Source organism: Thermobia domestica, chromosome 10 (genome assembly GCF_964235325.1).
Source record: "Thermobia domestica chromosome 10, izTheDome1.hap1.1, whole genome shotgun sequence".
Taxonomy (NCBI): Eukaryota; Metazoa; Arthropoda; class Insecta; order Zygentoma; family Lepismatidae; genus Thermobia; species Thermobia domestica.
In genome coordinates this window covers 151,374,407-151,394,541 of record NC_137463.1, presented here as the reverse complement: position 1 = coordinate 151,394,541, position 20,135 = coordinate 151,374,407, and the positions used below count along the sequence as shown (strand labels likewise).

Below are 20,135 nucleotides of genomic sequence, written 5' to 3'. Positions count from 1 at the left end.
AATGAAATATTTAATTCCTTTTTTCCCCCACACTAAAAGGCGTCTGCATTTGGCTGGAATTGACATTTTTTAATATATAAGTCCCTTATCCCGGGCTAATTCTGGCTACCGGGCTTTCGAGGTAATCGGAACCGGAAAGTATAAAGTTTGTCGACTCAGATCTCGACAGTTTGTTAAAAGAGATTTTACAATTTATGTTATTTCTTCGTTACAAAACACTTCTGATTGACTATATTCATGAGCTCCTCCGTGGCTAAGCGGTTAGCGTACGCGCCTTTGGCGCGGGAGACCCGGGTTCGATTCCCGGCGGGAGCTCATGTGGTTCGGATTCCACGTTAATCAGTAGGTCCAAGTCTCATATAGCCTCGCTGTTGAACGGGACGTTAAAACTCAAAATCAACTCAACTCAACTTACTATATTCATGGTGAATTACTGAATTTATACACTCCGCATAAAAAAGTGACAGCTAACACCTTGCAGATAGGCCATCCAATATATACTTTCTTATTCCACAATCGTGTCTGGTAGAAAGACCCCTCCCTCTCCTCCTTTCCTCTCCCCCATATTGAAATCAGCAACAACATGAGCACAGTTGTAATTCCAAAATATACATTTATTAGTGTCAATAAAGTGAAAGAAAAAATTAGACGAAGCGAGATTCATAAGTTAATATAGAGAAAAACTTAAACATATCTTAATGAAAAATTGAAACCAATATACATCTGTTAGAGGTACGGAATGGGACAGAGAGGAAAGGAAATAGAAGAAGAAAAAGAAAAGGAAGTACAGATAACAATATTGGATTTAAAGGTAATAAGAAAAAAACCAAACATTATAATGTTCCGTTTCCAGAAATCCAACGGTTATATAGAAATAACGTTTATGTTTAAAATGTCAGAACTATTCAAATAAATACGTAGAGTATGCTTGAAAAATTCATTAAGTCACTTTCAAAATGAATACCAAACTTGGTGATCAAATTAAGTACTCAATTACCAGTAAAACTGAAAAGTTACAAGACATCTAGGATCATGCCAAAAGTTTCACACACATGCTGTCTTTCCGCATGGTTCTGTTGCAAATTCGGTAGTGTTCATTAAACATACAGATCTCAAATACAATATAATAAACATAGTAGGTAGCGTAGGTCATACCTTCCATTCGACACTACTAATGCAAACGGAAAAAAAGAAAAAGAAAATATAGAAAAAGAAAGAAAAATTGAATGAGTCCTATTTTACTGCTAAATTTCTGTCAGAAAGAGCTTACATTAAAATTCCAAATTGTATCATAATAAAAAGTTAAAAATGTTTAAAAGGAAAATTGGATGTTAGTTCCTTATAGACGTAACAAATCTTCCATATTTTGCATTTCATACGCGGATAAAACAAATCGAAGTATTATGGGATGGAAAGGATTTTTTTGTCAAATTAATATAAATAAAATCTGTCTTGACCAAAAATGGGCCATTTTCTAGTCATTTCTGAACGTTCGTCTGTTCCGAACATCCACTCTCGATTTCACCTATTGCGGATATAACGTAAGTGGCAATGGTAGAATGAAGACGCTAGACCTGAGACTGGTCATCGCAGTGACACGGTGATTCGATTGAGACTCGGTAACCCACAGGATAAAAGGAACTTTCACTCACACAATACACAAACACACACTTTATGTAAAGGAAGTAAGAAGAAAAGAGAAAGATGCAAGACATGATAAGGAAACGTCAAGAAAGATGGATAGAGAGAGAGAGAAAGAGATACGAATATAAATATGAGAACTAGTTATCATTACTCTGTATGATGAAGACTACACACGCTGTTTATTCGGACTCGGATTGTTTATTACGAATTGCTAGTTTAGTATCAGAAGTCACTCTTCGATTCTTCACGATCACTTTTTGAAAAAAAAGACCTTTGTCTTGACCACCATTGGAACCTACGTTTTGAATTTATACTACTCGTGAGTCCAGGACGTTACTCTAATCCTACGCTGCCACTTGAAGCTATAACTCAAATCTTCCTAAGTTCAGTTTTGCTCTTTGGAACGAACCGGCTTCTTTCTGGAAGGTTATTTGCACCAAAATGCACGCCGAAATTAATTTTTTCAACGACCTGGACACAAATTAGTGCCCAGTAGCAAACGAAATATGTGTACTGTTGCTTATTTCTGAACAAAAACACTCAACACGAATTTGTATTTTAAAAGAAGTAAATGAAATACTAATTCTGTTGCAGTAACAAAAATGAAAAAGGAAAAAATTAAGCAAAAATTAATCTATGAATTTCCTGACAATACAATATAATTTTGTCATAAGAATACATGGATTTAATGAGTATCTACTCAATAAATCATCAGTCCTATACTTATTAATTATGTAATCAACAAATATATAATTTTCATTTACCTATAGTTATATAGAATTTTATTTAACATATTTTTTAGTTAATCATATGTTTACACTATCAATTTGTTAGTAGTACATGATGATATGAACAAAAGTAATGGACATATCAAAATATGGAAACCGAAACAATATATTATAATCATAGAGTTATTACTTAATTGGTTAATTTTTAGTATAAAAGTAAGATGTCTTGGTCTATCATGTATGTTCTAATATTTCACAGACACAACGTACTAGATCTCGTTATCTATGCTTCTACTATATGATAAATATATTTATTCCGTTTTATATGTAACACTAATATAGAAGCATTTTTAAAGATGTCTACTGTATGTTAAAACGTCATTTTAGTCTGACAATTATGTCGTTAATAGTTGAAAACAGGTTGATAGTTGTCACTAGCTATGTTGCTTCCCATCTATCGACAACATACGAGGCCTGTCTAAAAAGTACCAACCTTAATTTTTTCCACGCAAAGTAGTGATTCTCAGGGGGCGCCACCGTGCACGGTGGAAGGAGGAACCTTAATGCGCATGCTTGAATTTTTTCACCGCGTTCGCGTGTGCCAGTCGTGAGCTGGTGGTCGCGAAGTGAGGTGCTGTTGGTAGTGTTCGTCAGATTTAGTGTTTCTCGCAAGATGACTGAACGAATTGAGCAAAGATACTGCATCAAATTCTGTCAAAGGCTGGGTGATTCTCAAAGCCAAACAATTCGTAAGATTCAGCAGGTGTTTGGAGAAGATGCGATGGGTGTAACACAAATTAAACAATGGTTCAATCGATTCAAAGATGGCCGCACATCAGTCGAGAGTGAGCAGCGTAGCGGCAGGCCCCAAACTGCTCGGAATGCAGCTGTTGTTGAGCGGGTGCGAAATTTGGTGATGGCAGATCGCCGTTTGACAGTGCGGGAGATTGCAGAAGATGTTGGAGTGAGTAAAGATTCTGCACATGCAATTTTCCGTGACGATTTGAACATGAAACGAGTGGCTGCTAAATTTGTACCCAAGTTGTTGTCTCAGGAACAAAAAGACACCCGTTTTGACGTTGCACAGGACCTTCTGGACACCACCAACACTGATCCTGGGTATCTGAATTCCGTGATAACTGGAGATGAGTCATGGGTGTACGGGTACGACCCAGAAACAAAACAACAATCGTCTCAATGGAAGCATCCCGATTCTCCAAGGCCGAAGAAAGCGCGGCAGGTGCGAAGCAAAATCAAGGTGTTGCTGACTGTTTTCTTCGATGCCCGTGGAATTGTGCATCACGAGTACGCACCGGAAGGACAAACAGTGACAAAGGAGTACTATCAAGATGTTCTCAGGCGACTCCTTGACGCAGTCCGGCGCAAAAGACCAGACATGTGGACAGCGAAGAACTGGCACGTCCATCATGACAACGCCCCAGCACATTCATCCCAATTGATCCACAAGTTCTTAGCCAAACATGGAATTACAACCGTTCGCCAACCTCCCTACTCTCCAGATCTGGCTCCTTGTGACTTCTGGTTGTTTCCAAAATTGAGGACGCCTCTGAAGGGATCCCGTTTTGAGAGTAGAGAAGACATAATGCGGAACACGACGACGGAGCTGAACAACATTCCAAAAGAAGACTTCCAGCGGTGTTTCCAGCAGTGGAAGGATCGGTGGGCTAAGTGTGTGGAATCCCCTTTGAAGGGGATTAGGGTCCCAAATCCTGTCAGGTATTCGCAACTATTTTTCTGGCCAAAGGTCGGATACTTTTTAGACAGCCCTCGTATGTCAGTAGTGTACTAATCATTTAACGATCAGAAGGTATGTAACCAAGTATCTTGTTACGAAAACAAGACATATCAATCTTGTCCGTTACCGTTTTAATAATTTATCTGGTTAATAGTTGTAACGGAAGACGGACGGAAGAAGTGAAAAAGACGTTAGTTCCAGAATGGCGCAGGCTAAACAAGCATTCGATAGGAAAAGATGACTACTAACATCAAGATATGTGTCGTTGGACGTTCGTAAACAATTTATTAAGACCCTGGTATAGAGTATGGCGCTTCAGAGACGTGAACATTGAGAAAAGTTTAAATATCCAAGCTGGAAGCATTTAAAATATCGTGTTGGCGCAGAATGCTGCGCATATCATGGACCGAAAGCAAAGGGAATGAAGTACTAAAGGAAGCTAATGAAGGACAACATATGTTGAAGACAATAGGAAAAAAAAGAAACAGGATGCTTGGACATTTTATTCGGCACTCTGATTGAATCACCGTGCTGATAGAGGGAAAAAAGAAGGAAAACCAGGAAGAGGAAGGCCAATGGTAGAATATTTAGATGCAGTTACGAAGAGGAGACTTTATCAAAGTATAAACATCTCGCAAATGAGAGAGAGGTTTTAAAATTTCCATGTTGCTCACCAACCTATGGTTGAGATGAACAAGAAGTTGTAACTAACTGTGCTGCTCTCTATCTATCTATCGACATTAGGTATCGCTAGTGTCCTCTTTAGTTGACGATCGAAAGGATTGTAAAGCACGTAGATCTCATTATAAAAGCAAGACATATCAGTGTGTCAGTAACAATCTTGATAATTTGTAATCTTGATAACACTCGATGTTAACTACAATACCATATATCTTACGTTCATAGAGCTTTCTATCTTGCAATCTCGTTCATGTCGGATAGGTATCTTAAAAATTCCTAGTCAATTTTATAAAATAAAACGTGTTAACCTATCGAACAAGAGGTAATACGAAACGCTAGTAATATTGCTTCCGAGTTACCAATCTAAATGCGCACGAGTACACCGTTTGCAGATGATTAAAAAGTTATCACCGATTACTTAGAAAATAACCTGCTTCATTTCAAATAACTTATAAAAGAGTTTTATAATTAGCACTAGATATATTTTCTACGTTCTAATGCATTAGCTGATAATGACATGGAGGTCATTTGTCTGCACTCTTGAGACTTCTTAAACAACCATTTTTAAGTAAGAGGAAATTAATATTTCTGATATGACAAAATTTAGTCTGATGCACCTATTCCTAATAGTTGACGGTCAATTTATTACTTATCAATACTTCTTCCTTGATAATACAGTATATTCGAAATGCACAATAAATTGTAAGCAGTTCAAAATATTTAAAACGAATAATAACAAACTCTAATTTATCATAGAATATATGCAATATTAGCTATAATAAAAAAGTTTAAAATCCATAATGATGTAATATTACATTTAAAACTCTAATCAATACATTAAGCAAATATTATTTACAGCTAATTCAAAAATTATTCCTTTAGTGCAGCCAAAATAATGTTTGAGGTAGACATTTAAATAAAAAGATGGGATCTTCTGGAATTTGTTCGTAATCTCTTCATTAACTTCCAGAAAATCCCAAAAAATCCAGTTGCGGGTTTTCCGCCATTTTCAATAAATAGTCTGCGATCTTGGATTTCTTACATGTACTTATTTTATGCCACATAACTTCTAAACTAATTAATGTAGTAGGATCATTCTTTCTTTATTATAGGCAATGTAACACGCTATAACTTTTCTCCGTGTAACCGGTTTTGCATAACTTTAGGATAAAGTGAAAAATAGTTATCTGTATTCGAAGGCATGTACTTTCATTGCCTCATACAACTTAATAGAGTAGAAATATGAACAAAGTGCTCGAATAAAAGTTGTTGGAAATTTCATAAGTTTTAAAACGATGTATAATATTGTTACTATATACGATGTCAGAGATGCGCAATGAAGCTTCAAACGTTATCAGACTGCACACAATTTCTGTAGAAACATATGAATGAATCATTTAAAATGAAGAGAAAACTATTTAGTGATTTGAGATGGGAGTGATTTGAGATTTTCATTGCGATTTCCGTAAGTATCAACAGGTTTGGAAGTCCGGCTAGTTTAATAAATAGTTCGTAAACAGGGGCGTCGGCAGGAGGTGCGCAAGAACTCTGAAAGTAGACTTTCGTACTATCTTACTGTATGTAGGCCTATGTGTCCCTTGAAATTAGTACTTGAGATAACGTTTCAAAAAGAAGGTGAAATCTATTGAAATATGTTTTACTGATGTTATCCTGCAAAAGAATCCAGTAGTGGGTTTTCCGCCTTTTTGAATAAATAGGCTTAGTCCAGTGCAGTTACGACTAAAATCAATCAAAAAGTTAAGAAAAAAAGATTAAACCTGTTAGCATATGTTATAGGTATTGATATACTAAAACAATCTCAAAACTCTAGTTGCTGGTTTCCTACCATTTTAAATAAGCAGTACGTCATCTTGAAATTTTCCCCAGCACGTAGTGTTTGCCTTATGGCTTCTAAGCCAATAAACGTAAAAGTATTATTCTTTCTTTATTATACTTCTAATATTATAGGTTATATAATATCTGGACCTGACAAGTAGAGTAGTATAAGTCACATTTTATTAATTTTACAGGAGAAGCAAAAAACTGTTTTGAAGACGCTATTTTGGTTAATTGCGTAATATTTTTATTGAACATTTTAAAACTGATACTTAACTTTTCTAACATGGTCTATAAAGTAAACATTTTTGCTTTATTCCGTGTCCTAAAGTTGTATTTTGCGATGTTAGCAACAATGTTTTATGTGTTAGTGCAAAATGACTTGTAATATTTTACCACAAAACTTTGTTTTCGCTATATACTAGCAAAGTAATAACTGCAGTTTAAAATGAAAGAAACATTGTAAAGTAGTAATTTCAATGTATCACGCATGTGGTACAATGATATTATTGTTTTACAGGGTATTTACTCATAGAAATAATTGAGATTTCAATGATTACACTGAGAATCATTCATGTTCCATATCACTTGAGTCCCCGTCAGCATTACGATGCGGTAGGTTTCTGTAGTACTCATGCCAAATGATGGGGACCCACGTTAAAAATCTTTGAATATCCTTGTACTTGGCCGAACTGATGGGCTTCAATGAATCACTTAATTGGGGAACTTCGTCCGGCCACACAGCATATCGCGTAGGTTTGTTTAGGTCAACACTTTGAAAGTTTTCACCGAAGTTCTCCTTGTAGTATAGCACTCCAGGACTATCTTGACGTACTTGCATGTGGACCATTTTTGATATAAATACATCTTGTTCACTAGTACCTTTTCTAGAAAGACGCAAAGGACTTGAGCGTTGTCCACACAATGCCTTGAAATTCTTGAAATGTTCAAGCTCCATGTTAACAACTATAAAAGGTTGTTTGTGTCTGCAACTTCTAACAAGTTGTTGCCAATCCCATGGTGTCATTATCGAGAAATGCGGAAGCGCTTTCCTGGCCTTCTCAATCACAGCATGTTTGGAATCCACTTCCAAGTGAGTGTGACCTCTTAGAAGAAATTTGTGGTTGATAATCTTCAAGTTCGGAAACTTTCGAAGCAACCACATGTATAAAGACACACATCCGGTTTTGTTCACTGCAATTGTCAGACCAAACTGTTATCACTTCAACATCACTGTTGGTAAGCTCTATTTCTGCCCACCTGTATAAACCCGAAGCCATTTCATTGGCACCTCTCCCATACTTTGTTTCATCCCACATAACACAGTAAGTTTTCTGGGTAGTACTATCAAAAATAGTGTAATTGAATGTCCACAATTTCCGTAAGTAAAAACTTTCAGAATTTTTAAGCAATGGTGTTGGGAGACACTTTTGTAAGTCAACCATAAGAACTTGTTCTTTACAATTGCCTCTTGCTCTGTTCTTATCTTCTCATTTCAAATTGTATCGTTTATTAGCCTCTTCCAAGTGATTATCATAATCGAGTTGGAGCTTATTTTTATCTTCTTCACTTTGATTCTCTTTCAAGCTGGCAACAAAACTATCACATGTGTCACAAGTGTCATTTTCGGGCATTTTAAATGATAAGTTGAATTCTGAATTGAACACCGCTCTATAATAAGACTCTTTCACGTTTGCTTCCGGTACACCATTCTGTATACATTCCTCGCGATACAGTTTGTACATTTTTGCTAAATTTAATTCGGAACCCAAGTACTTTCTTACTGATTTTTCACGGGAGTAGTGACTACTATGTGTTGGAAATCTTGAAATGTGGTGTATTACTTGTGCACGTACTTCTGGAGATATTTTATTTGGAGGCTCATGTTTTCCCCTTCTATCTTCCATAACAACACCTCCGTCTTGCAGTTTTTTTTAGCGCAGTGGTCACAAACTGGGCAGAAATATCGAGTGTCGTCAAAAAGAAGCGTTTACAAATTCGTATTTTTCGACCTTCGATTCGAAAGCTGAAGCAAAGACTTGTGGTCCGTTGCCCACTCCTTTGGCCACTTCTTTCCCGTCTGACTTTGATGGGCACCTTCTCCACACAAGACACTATGAACTGCCGTTTTTGATTGATCATTACATTTGAATTCCAAAAGTTTTTATGGATATGTTTCCTTTCACTCTCGGAGATAAGTTGAAAGCAACGCCGGCGACAATTCCCAGGACAACCAGGTCGTACACTTTTCGCGGCCACGATTTTATTTGTTCTAGAAACATACTCCTCTCCTGCTGCTCTCTTCCTTTTGAGAATTTCAGATTTCCAAGTAGATTTATCTCTACATCTCTTCCTTGATTTTTTAGTCTTTGTAGTTTCTTCAGGGGGTGAATCTGAAACTGATGAAGGTTCTTCATAGTCGGGATCATCAATATCATCAACATCCAAACGATCATCCATACTACATACATCGCTTGGTGCAGTAGGAGTACACTTTAAGCCACTAGGTCCTGGCACACCAGCTCTATCTGAAACGATAAAAATTTTTAAAAAATCAATAACGCAAGTCACAATATTCTGAGAAGCATATTCATTAATCTCTGTAGATGGACAAGTAATGTTTTAGTGTGTAGGTTGGCTATACTGGCTTTCAGTGTCAGCCTCTGAGGAATACGGTATCATTGAATCACTAAATCGCTTGTAGTGAACATTTTGTAATATTAGAGAAACAGCCGCGAGAGGGAAGCAAGAGGCTGGCACTGAAAGCCAGTCTAAAAATTTACATACAAAAATATTACTTGTCCGCCTACAGGGGTTGTAACTTTACGGATATGCCTCAGTGTTTGCTTTTGTATCCGAAACTTTTCGGAATCTAAGGGAGGCTTGTTGAGTCCTGCCAAGTCCCAGGGGTCTGGGGAACACAGATGAAGAACCGCTGATCTGGACTGAATGACGATCAAATCCAAATAAACGAATGCACAAAGTGAGTTCGGAAAACAAGATTACAATAATCTACGTGTTTTATCCAAATTATTAATCCAGATGTTTTAGTGTGTTTACACTTCATTAAATACTAGTCTTTGTATTCTTACTTTTCGAACTCGCCTCGTACATTTCTGTATTTGAATTTGTTGTTCAGTACATATCAGGAGTTCTTCAACTCTTCTTCGCGGACTCCATGGATTCGGCAGGACACTCTTAGTATTCCAATTAGGTTCAGAAAAGTAATTAATACTAAGACAACAGCTTGTGATCTTACTGCTTTATGAGCGAACAAAAAGTAAACATTTACGGAATTATGTACGACATAAAAGAAATAAAATTAGATTGGCCGAAAACCTAGACACATGCATCGCAAGTTCTCACAGTAACATCATATGTTCTAGCTTAGAACTTCCTTTATAAGCAATGAGAATAAAAATATATGAGTTTTCATGTATTTTCCCCATCAAAATAAAACGAGGAATGATTAAAATGAGGGTTGCAATATTAGAAAAAAGTATTATGCCAATTCCGTGTTAATTTTCGACGCTTCCCGAGACTGAGTCTTTGCAGATTTCTGATATGCGCCGTTTCAAAATTTAAATTTAAAAAAATGTGGATGGACCAGATACGTTTTGCGTGAGTTGCATCGGTCTCGTTGTAATGTATTGGCAAAATCCTCTCCCTGCCCAGCGCATACTGAAAGAATACCACGAAACTTGTATTTCTGCATATAATATCCCCTTTTGTTTAAAAAAAAATATTCCCAAATAACTTTTTCTGAAAGCAACTCTGGAAATACAGATTTTTTATTTCTGATTAACTCTTTTTAAAAAGATGGATGAGTGAGATTTAATTATTATCTATTAAAAGAGATTAAACCAAAACGTCCTCTCTTTACTTATTCCTTCTAAAATTAAAATAAACAAGTACTTACCAATATCTTCCCTATCATCTTCAATTGCTTGTTTGTGGACCATTTGCAATATCATATGATTTCTCTCAGCCATTTTGCAGTGCGTCTGCTCGATTCAACAACCGCATAAGACTAAGCACCCGCTGTTTTATTTTTTTTATAGAAGCTACATTGTGGTAATCGATTGTTGCGCTCCAGAGAGAGTGAATTTAACACCTATGTGCTTAAATACACAAATATGATAAGTCAGAAGTAAAAGATATAATTATATATTTTTGAGAGGTATAAGATTTCAAGTCTGACTTAGAATATTATTATTTGACAATAAAAAATATTTTTATATGTCCTTGCAAGGTAGACTATTTCAAGTCTGACTTAGAATATTAGTATCTAAATATTTATATCGGAGGATAAGCTAAGTGCACATAGCATTCTTTACCTCTTACACAAACTGTGACTTGGATTAGTTTACAACTGGCTATTTCCGAAACTAGCTGCTTTTGGATCTAGATCAATTTACCACTGGAAGCATCGTGCTAATGTAAGTAAGAAAAAGATGATAACTGAATTTCGACCAAAAAGTGACTTGGCATAGTCTACTTCTCAGGTCCAGATATGTGATCACTTTTTCCACGTTGGCGTAACCAAAAGTTCAGTGTACCTTTAAGTTTTATCTAATAGTGCTTGAAAATATAAATTAAGAAAAAAAATAATTAAAAAATTGGTTTAAACAAGGATTAATTATTAAAAATGAAGGAAAATATACTTACCTAGATTATTTCAGATGCATTTTGTATCCGATTTACAGCAAATACCATCCTGTTTCATGATTTTCACTATTTCACTATACATACTAGATTTTATAATTATGCTTAGATTCTTCTGCGCATGTATTAAACGGCTAAACTTATAAGTTTTGTAGTTATGAAAAGGAAGACAATATACACTGATCACCAGTTGAACTATAGACACCTACCTAATATCGTGTAACACACCTTTCGCTTTGATAATAGAGACTACCCGCCGCGGCATGGACTCCACGAGGCGCCTGAAGTGTTGTGGAATCTCAATCCATATCTGCTGGAAAATCTCCCACAGAGCTTGCATGTTAGTTCGAAGAGTGTCCACTGCCGAAGGCGTCCTTGTATGGCGTCCCAGATGTGTTAAATGGGATTGAGGTTCGATGACCGTGTTGCCAGATCAGAGGAGTGCTCATCAAACCAGTTTGGTGCCATCCTAGAGTGGTGGACCGGCGCATTGTTCTCTGCAAAATAAGGTCACCACCTGGAAGTAGCAGCCGAGCAAATGACATGACATGGTCGTCCAGAATATCGCGGTAGCGTTTGCGTGTAAAGGACTGTGTTACTCTGTTAGGGGATCCATTTCAGGCACGTAAACATGCTCCAGATGAGATTACCACCACCATTGGCCTGCACAGTTCCCTGTTGTCGCGATGGATCCATTTCCTCTTGCGGTTTACGACGCACCCTTATTGGTTCATAGGCATGTACCAATGTGAAACTATCCCGGCAACCTTTTCCCTCATTTCCACGGTCCAGAGGCAGTGTTCCTTTGTCCATGCTAGACGTTGTTTCCTGTGTTGTGCTGTTAGAACGGATACTCGTGTAGGTCGATGGCTTCTGTACCCCTTGGCGAGCAGGTGGTTGCGAATTTTGTGGCTGCTGACACGGCTTTCTTGTCTTGCATTGGTCCTCGCCGCGATTTGATGCACTGTGGCCTGTCTATCGGCTGTTACGATGCTGGCCACTCGGCGTCTATCAGTATCCTCGACACACCCCTGACCGCGGCAGTAGCCCGTGTAGGTGCGGTTTTACCGCAAGCCAGGTACTCATGATACACCCTTGACACAGTTGCCCTTGAATATCCGAGTGTCGCAGTCACTTCCAAAATCGAGCCACCCAGTCGTCTGTCTCCCCACAATTTGACCACGGTGAAGTGCACTCAAGTCCTTCGTCTTGCCCATCACACACTGCACTGACATGGATACCGAGAGACGAAGTACACGGCAGCAGTAAACTCGCGATGCATTTCATTCACATGCACTAGTGGAGCATCTGCAGGTCGGTTTCTGCAACTGTCCTGCTGTCTCTAATTCAACTGCTGATCAGTCTATATGGCACCATAGAAAGCCTTGCGATGATAAATGAACTTAAACAAAAATTTCAAATATCCTAGTGTACTTTGAGACCTACTTTTCTCGATGGCGTTTTGCAGTTGAATGTCCAGTTTTGTTAACTTCCTTCTCAAAGAAGTTGGTTTTGGTGACAGCTTCATCATCCCCTCCTTCATCTGCATCTTCAATTAAAGTAGTGCTACCACCACATCCGTATCCACTACTCTACTCACAAAGTGATGTACAATCTAGCACTCTTCTTTTGCACCCACAATTGTTTCCGCATTTCGCCTGCCAGTTGGATGCTATAAACTTTAACAAATCTTCTGGAACAGGTTGTTTAAATGTTAAAGAAAGAAGGCAATCACCACAAGTTCTCCTGCCCCATTCAGTTGAAGTCATCTCTTGATGTTTCCACTTATGAACTTGATAAAACACTCGGAGACTATGCTGATTTGCAGCAGCTGTTGTTGGCGATAGTACTGCTAAGTTGAAAGTGTCACTAATGCGTTGTTTCGATACAATCTTTTTGTACACTTCTCCAAAATATAATTGCATGCCCGAATTTTTCTAAGTCCCTTAAAATTGTATGTTTGGCAACATCGCAGTCGACGTAAGGGTAGGGGAAGTGAAAAGAAAAAAATAACGAGACTTCTCAACACAGCTCACAGTTTGCTGTTTGAAATACTCGGTTGTCTTTCTATAACTTAATGTAATGATACATTTAGAACATCATAGTACTTAGTAAATGCAGAAAACTTGGTTGTAAGTAAAGCACACACGCTTTTCGACCACAATATTCGTTAAAAAAAAGGGAGGGAGAGCTGTTAAGAAATTCGTTCTCTATTCATGAAATAGGAATGGACCTTCATAGTTGTCTCGATAGCCATGCAAGCTAAGTTCTTGCTTTTTGTGCGGATTTAGTACTTTTGAACCTGGTCCGAGTCCCACTCGATGCTCTTACTTTTTTTCATTTTGTAATTTCTCATTTATTTTTGCCGTACACATTTATAGTATATGTATTACACGGAAGTGATGGACAACTTTCTAATTTATCCAAAAGAAAGGTGTACAGATGTAAAACCTTTTCTATATATCCCATTGTGATTCCTCCTTAGTGCAAATTACTTCTTGCATCGATCCGTAAGATTTTCGTAAACCTCAAAATAAATCCGGAGTTCTATTGTCCAGAAGATCATATCAGCCCTAATACCTCCTTCATCACTACCAGAACGCAGTTCATATTATTATTATTATTATTATTATTATTATTATTATTATTATTATTATTATTATTATTATGATACGCTTCTTCAGCGTGGGAGACCCGGATCGACTCCCGTAGGGAGCTCATGTGGTTCGGGGCTTAGCCTACGTTAAGCCGTAGGTTCACTTCTTATATAGTCTCGCTGCTGAAAGGGGCGCTAAACTCAAAATCAAATATATTATTATTATACGCGTCTTTGGTGTGGGAGACCCGGAATTGATTCCCGGCGGGAGTTCATGTGGTATCCAAAGTATCTCTTATAAGCAATGCAATGATGTGTGAATGCAAAATCAAATGATAAAAACCATAAAGATGAACGAGATAATGATAACCTCATTGATTTCTAATGAAATAAGTCCGAATGGACTAGTTACAAAAATGTTCTCAAAGTGCATACTAACGTCTAATGTAAATATTAAGTTGATTTGAAGAATAGTAGGAGGAAAATTGCATTCTAGTTATAAACAAGACATATTTTAAAAATTACATTCAAATGACTATTGTAGTTGAGAGTGATTTTAAGTGTGTGAATTAGATTTTCCTATGAATAGGAGACTACCAATTTCTGCTACTTTCTAATGCTGTCAATAAATGATTTTTCTGCTATATTTAAGTGATGTAAAACTATGTATCATAAAAGCTTATTCCATTGGGAAAAACGTTGGCCATTTTAAGAGTAAATTAATAATGATGATAGTGAAAACGGTGGCTGAGTTTTGTTAACATACGCTAATTGCCAGTGTTACAAGTTTTAAAGAATTTATGCGAAAACCACGTTTTATCCCGAAATTTTGGGTTTTGCGCTTCTTCCACAAATTGGGCTTGATTAGTATAAGTGTTACCTTGTTTGAATTTACGTTTCTTAATATTTCCAATGATATATAACTCTTGGTCCTATGTGATAAAAGAAGGTGACTAGAACCGCGAAAGTGTATGTCACCTTATGCACTTTTGTACATAGAGGTCAGAAAGTAACATAAGTTAAATTTTTTTCTCGGCTTGTTTTGCACCGATTTGTGTCATTGTTGGCTATGATTGAGATAAATATCAAGGACATCTGTTGGCGGTGTTTCGTTGGTGTGCAATAACTGTCAGTGTTGCAAACTTCTCATGATTTCTAAAAATATATCTTTTTTAAATAAAAAAGCTGTTTTCTTCTTCCTCTGCTTCTAGAAATTTAGCACGATGGGCATATATGTTATTTACTTAGATTTTCTGTCTTTCAAGGTTTCCAACCATATATGATTCATGGCTTTGTGATAGAATAGTGGCTAGAGGAATAAACATAAAGGGTGACGATTTCCATAAATTCCTTGTCGTCTAAAGATGGCGGACATTTTTCAAAATTGCGGGAAAAGCTACAGTGGGATTTTAGGGGACTTTTAGTATGTTATTCCTGATACATCCCCCTACTTCCATACCAATTTTCAGCTTGTTACTAATTTGTTCCTTTCTCAATCCTATCTTTACTGGACTATATAGGTATTCATTGATTTGAACGTGTGATTTCGCATTTTAGTATTTCCTGTATTAGGTAGTTTCACAACTAGGCGACAGCGAACCTTATTTCTCTAAAGCTTCATGAAGAGTGAAACGTTAAAAGTTATCTAGAACAAGTGTTGAGTTATCATTATCACAGAGACAGAAAGAGAGATCTATCACTCCTATATTCACGCAACCTCAGCTCATAGCAAAAACATTGATGGATTAGTAAGTAGCACGGGGATTAGTAATCTTGGGGTCGACGATTCAAATCTTGCTTAGAACACATAAAATTTTATTTTCATAATTCAATGCTTGGAGCAAATGGTAATAATAATAATAACTTTAATAATAATAATAATAATAATAATAATAATAATAATAATAATAATAATAATAATAATAATAATAATAATAATAATAATAATAATGAATGTAAATAACTGCTAAAATAGAAATTTCGATTGAAAATACTTTGAGATCATACAATGAGAAATGTGTGGAAAACTGCTCGTAAAATACATAGCTAACGCTTGCAAGTAATGACATGCATCCTAAGTTCGATATCAACGTTTCGAACGAAATAAAGGACAAATGAAAATACGATCCTCTTCATTGAGGCTATTAGAAATTCACTTCTCGGTGGCTTTCACCCATGATTATAAACGCTAAATATAAGATTTCTATTCTTTATCCCTAACATTAGACTGATGGGAATATCCTCGTAGTGTAAAAGTACGTTAGGAGGCATTTTATTTTCTGAAACCTTTTTTTTTTCCTGATGAGTAAAGGCACATTATATTTACCATTCTTAATATTACAATGTCAAATTCATATAATGCTTCAATAAATCATTATTTTACTAAAATAACTGATATTTTAGTCCAACAGAGCCTATCTGGTTCATATTAGTTTGAGAACTCATATTTTAGCCGTATTCATTAATTACTGAAGAAACACACATGGAAGAAGTTATGGTTTCCTGGAAAGACGTTAGCAGCCGTGATTGACAACCTTCGACGAAGCAGGTAAAACAGTCTCTTTTAGCGAAGTAACAACCAAGATACTCTATTCTAGATTTTAACATACCGATAGCCATTAGCAAACATGTAAAGACAACCGCGCCCGGTCGGCAGTCTCTTAGATATGTTATACTCCTAAACAAAGGGAACTTCCTTCTTAGAGCTAATAAAAAAAAACAACCGCGCTTTCTAAAGACTGATAAAAAAATAATCGTGCTTTTATGAGCTGATAAAAAATTAAAGTTGCTTCTTTTTAAAACTCAATAAAATATAAAACGTGTTTTTTTTAATGAATGTGGAGGTTTTATTATGGGTAAATCATTAAGTCTGGTTGAAATTTAGATTACAGCATTGTCTAATTTCTGACACAAATAAGCGAATATGTATATAGAAAGAAAGAAAGAAAGAAAGAGAGAGAGAGAGAGAGAGAGAATTCCAACCCTTTACTGCTTAATGTGGTAGCAGCGTAGTAGTAGAAGCCTCGTAAAAGCCTTAATTAAAAAATAATGTGCCTTCAGGTAGGAGAGATTTGAACACATATTTACTGAGACACGCACGTATTTTCTTATATATTTATAAACATTTGACGGATTTTATTCCACAGTTCTGTTAACCGTTTGATTTTGTTGTTTCAGGTTGTATGAAGGTTTATACGAAGAGCTCGCATCTAAAAGCTCATCAACGTATTCATACCGGTAAGTGTACTCTTTATAAGAACTTGATTTTGGCTCCTAAGACAGTTAGTTGTCCCTGTCCTTCTTTGACTGACGACTCACTTTACTGATCGTCCACGTCGCAACACATTTATTTGATTTTTTATTATGAATTATATCAATTACAATAGTATGAGACTGTAAGTTTATATAAAGTAGTGATTGTATGCTATTGAGGACCTTACTGCCACTGTACTGTCACTTGTACATTTTATGTCGAAATTGATTTTCACTACTTATCAAATGCTTTGTTTTCTTAAAAAATCCTAGAATTTCGGTACACATCCTATGTGGCCTTCTGAGATCAAACATAAAATTTACAATTTCAGAATCTTTAAAATAGAAGATTCGAGAATAACTTAACGTTTTGTGTCAAAAAAATTAAAGCATGCGATTTCTTTTGTTTATTTATTTTTTCTATATATTTATCTCAAATATTTAGCTATGCATACCATCCGATATGAGAATGCTGAGCTGAAGGGCAGATTGTCATAGTTCAAGTGACCCAAAAGAATACTAATTAATGGTAACCATTCATTCATAGGTATTCTGCCTTTATTGGCAGGTCACTTGCCGCAGCTGAGAAGCTTTCATGCTTCACGGTCCTCCACTAACCTCTTCATCTTCGTGTATGATCTTTCTGTTTTTATATCATCCATTAATTGTAGTCTCCTTCGCCCCCTCCCTCTCTTTCTCGCCACCATACCCGCTAGGACGTCCCTCATGATACAATCTCTTCTTAGGCAATGTCCCAACCAGTTTCTCTTCCTCTTCCTAATAATATCTAAAAGTGTTCTTTTCTCACCCACCATTTCTAACACTCTCTCATTCGTTTTCCGCTCGACCCAACTAATCCTTTCCATTCTTCTCCACATCCACATTTCGAAGGCTTCCAGTCGATTTTCGTCACCTTTACGTAATGTCCTCTTTTCCGCCCCATACAGTACAACCCTCCAAACGAAGCATTTTATGACTCTTTTTAACTCTTTATTCAAGGTCCCACAAAACAGACTTTTCTTCCTTCTAAAGGCTTCTTTCGCCATTCCTATCCTTGCTTTTATTTTACGTTCGCACTTCATGTTATTACTAAGAATGCTGCCCAGATATCGGAAACTATTCACTTGTTCTATTTTCTCCCCTCCTACTTTTATATTTGACACAGACCACTTCGTTCCAATCACCATGGCTTTTGTCTTTCTAACATTTATTTTCATCTCATATTCTTCAAAGCCCTTTCTAATTTTTTCTAACATTTTATCGATTTTCTATTCAGATTCTGCAAGAAGCGCCATATCGTCTGCAAATCTTATGCATCTAATCATCCTACCTCCTACCGAAATTCCATCATCATCATGTAGGCTCTTTTTCACTATCTCTTCTAGATAGACATTAAATAGTGTTGGCGAGAGGCAGCATCCTTGTCGAACTCCCCTTCCAATTGCACTCTCTTCCGTCAGTTCTTCCCCTATCCTAACACTTACTTGTTGGTTCATGTATAAGTTTCTTATGAGTCTTCTATCTTTCCATTCCAACCCTATCTTCGTTAGAACTCCCAACAACAATTCCCAATTCACGCGGTCAAAAGCCTTTTCTAGATCAATAAATACAACATACACCTCTTTCCCTTTTTCTATAAATCTTTCACCGATCGCCCTTAATAATCCAATTGCATCTCTTGTGCCCTTGCCTCTTCTGAACCCGAACTGCTCCTCCTAAACATCTTTATTTGTTCTGTCATATAACTTTCTGTTCAGTATTCGGAGCAGAATTTTAGCTGTATGAGATATGAGACTAATAGTTCTATAATCCTCACATCTCTTTGGGTTCGATTTCTTAGCCATCGGTATCATGATCGTTTTCAGCTATTTTTTGGCCATTCTCCTGTTTCATATATTTCATTGTATAGTCGCAACAATTCTTTCTTTTCCTTGTCTCCCATGTTTTTAATAAATTCGATTGGTATGTTATCTATTCCGGTTGCCTTTCCGTTCCTAATCTCGGATATAGCCTTTTCAAAGTCATCCCGAAGAATACTAAATACTGTATCATCGCCTACTTCATTTTCTACTTCAACATTTAGGCTACACGGTCTATCCCTACTCTCATATAAGTCTTCAACGTATTCTTTCCACATTCCTATGACTTCATTTCTCTCGCTGACTACCTTCCCATTATTATTTTCTACTGCCATCATAATACTCCCTTGTTTCCTCCGAAGTTTCATAGATTTCATCTCCTTGTACATTTCGTCATATTTCCCACCTCTTTCTAATTATTCTATGTCCTCGCATTTTCTTTTGTAAAATTCTTCCCTCGCTCTGTCTGTTTATCTTCGTAATTCATTATTTAACTTTCTGTACATCTTTCTGCCCTCTTCTGTATCAACCTCTTTCCACATCTTCCTCTCCCTCATTTTCTGTAACATCTGCTCTGTAACCCACGGTTTCTTAGCAGTTTTGTGTTCGCGGTAACCGACTCCTTCTTCTGCGGTCTGCTGTAAGCAACGTTTAATATGTTCCCACCATGCGTTACTACCTGCGCCTATCCTTCCCTCGTTTGAACATTTTTCTTCAAATTTATCAACGAAAAGATTTCTTATTTCCTCGTTTTTCAACTTTTCACTATTCAACACTTTGTTACCTACTTTTCTTCTGCCTACATTCTCAGCTGAATATCTACTTCGGCCAGCACAAGATTATGATCAGGGAAACTATCAGCCCCGGGAAGGGGTAACAATAGAGAAACATATTTGGCGTATGGGATCCAATATTTTGATTAAATATGTTCTTGTGAAAATCGTATAGACTATTGATATTTTACCACCCGAACAACTTGCAAGCTTAAGAGTAAAGGCTGCCAGAAGAATATATTTATTCTGAATTTAGGTATGACAGATTTGTTGTGTTAGATTATTCTTGTTTATTTAATAGTTATATACACTGTTTTATATTATCATTTTATTAATAAAAAAATA

The 20,135-nt window shown here is 36.6% G+C and overlaps 1 protein-coding gene across 2 annotated transcripts in view; it reads left to right on the top strand.

The window, feature by feature from the left end:
* The window catches only part of LOC145662773 (uncharacterized), a 356,070-nt gene that overhangs the window by 277,593 nt on the left and 58,342 nt on the right, over positions 1-20,135 (top strand). For both annotated transcript variants that reach the window (XM_081728643.1, XM_081728642.1), the window contains one exon: positions 17,084-17,143. In XM_081728643.1, the coding sequence (XP_081584769.1) occupies positions 17,084-17,143 (60 nt within the window). The remainder of the gene's footprint in view (positions 1-17,083; positions 17,144-20,135) is intronic.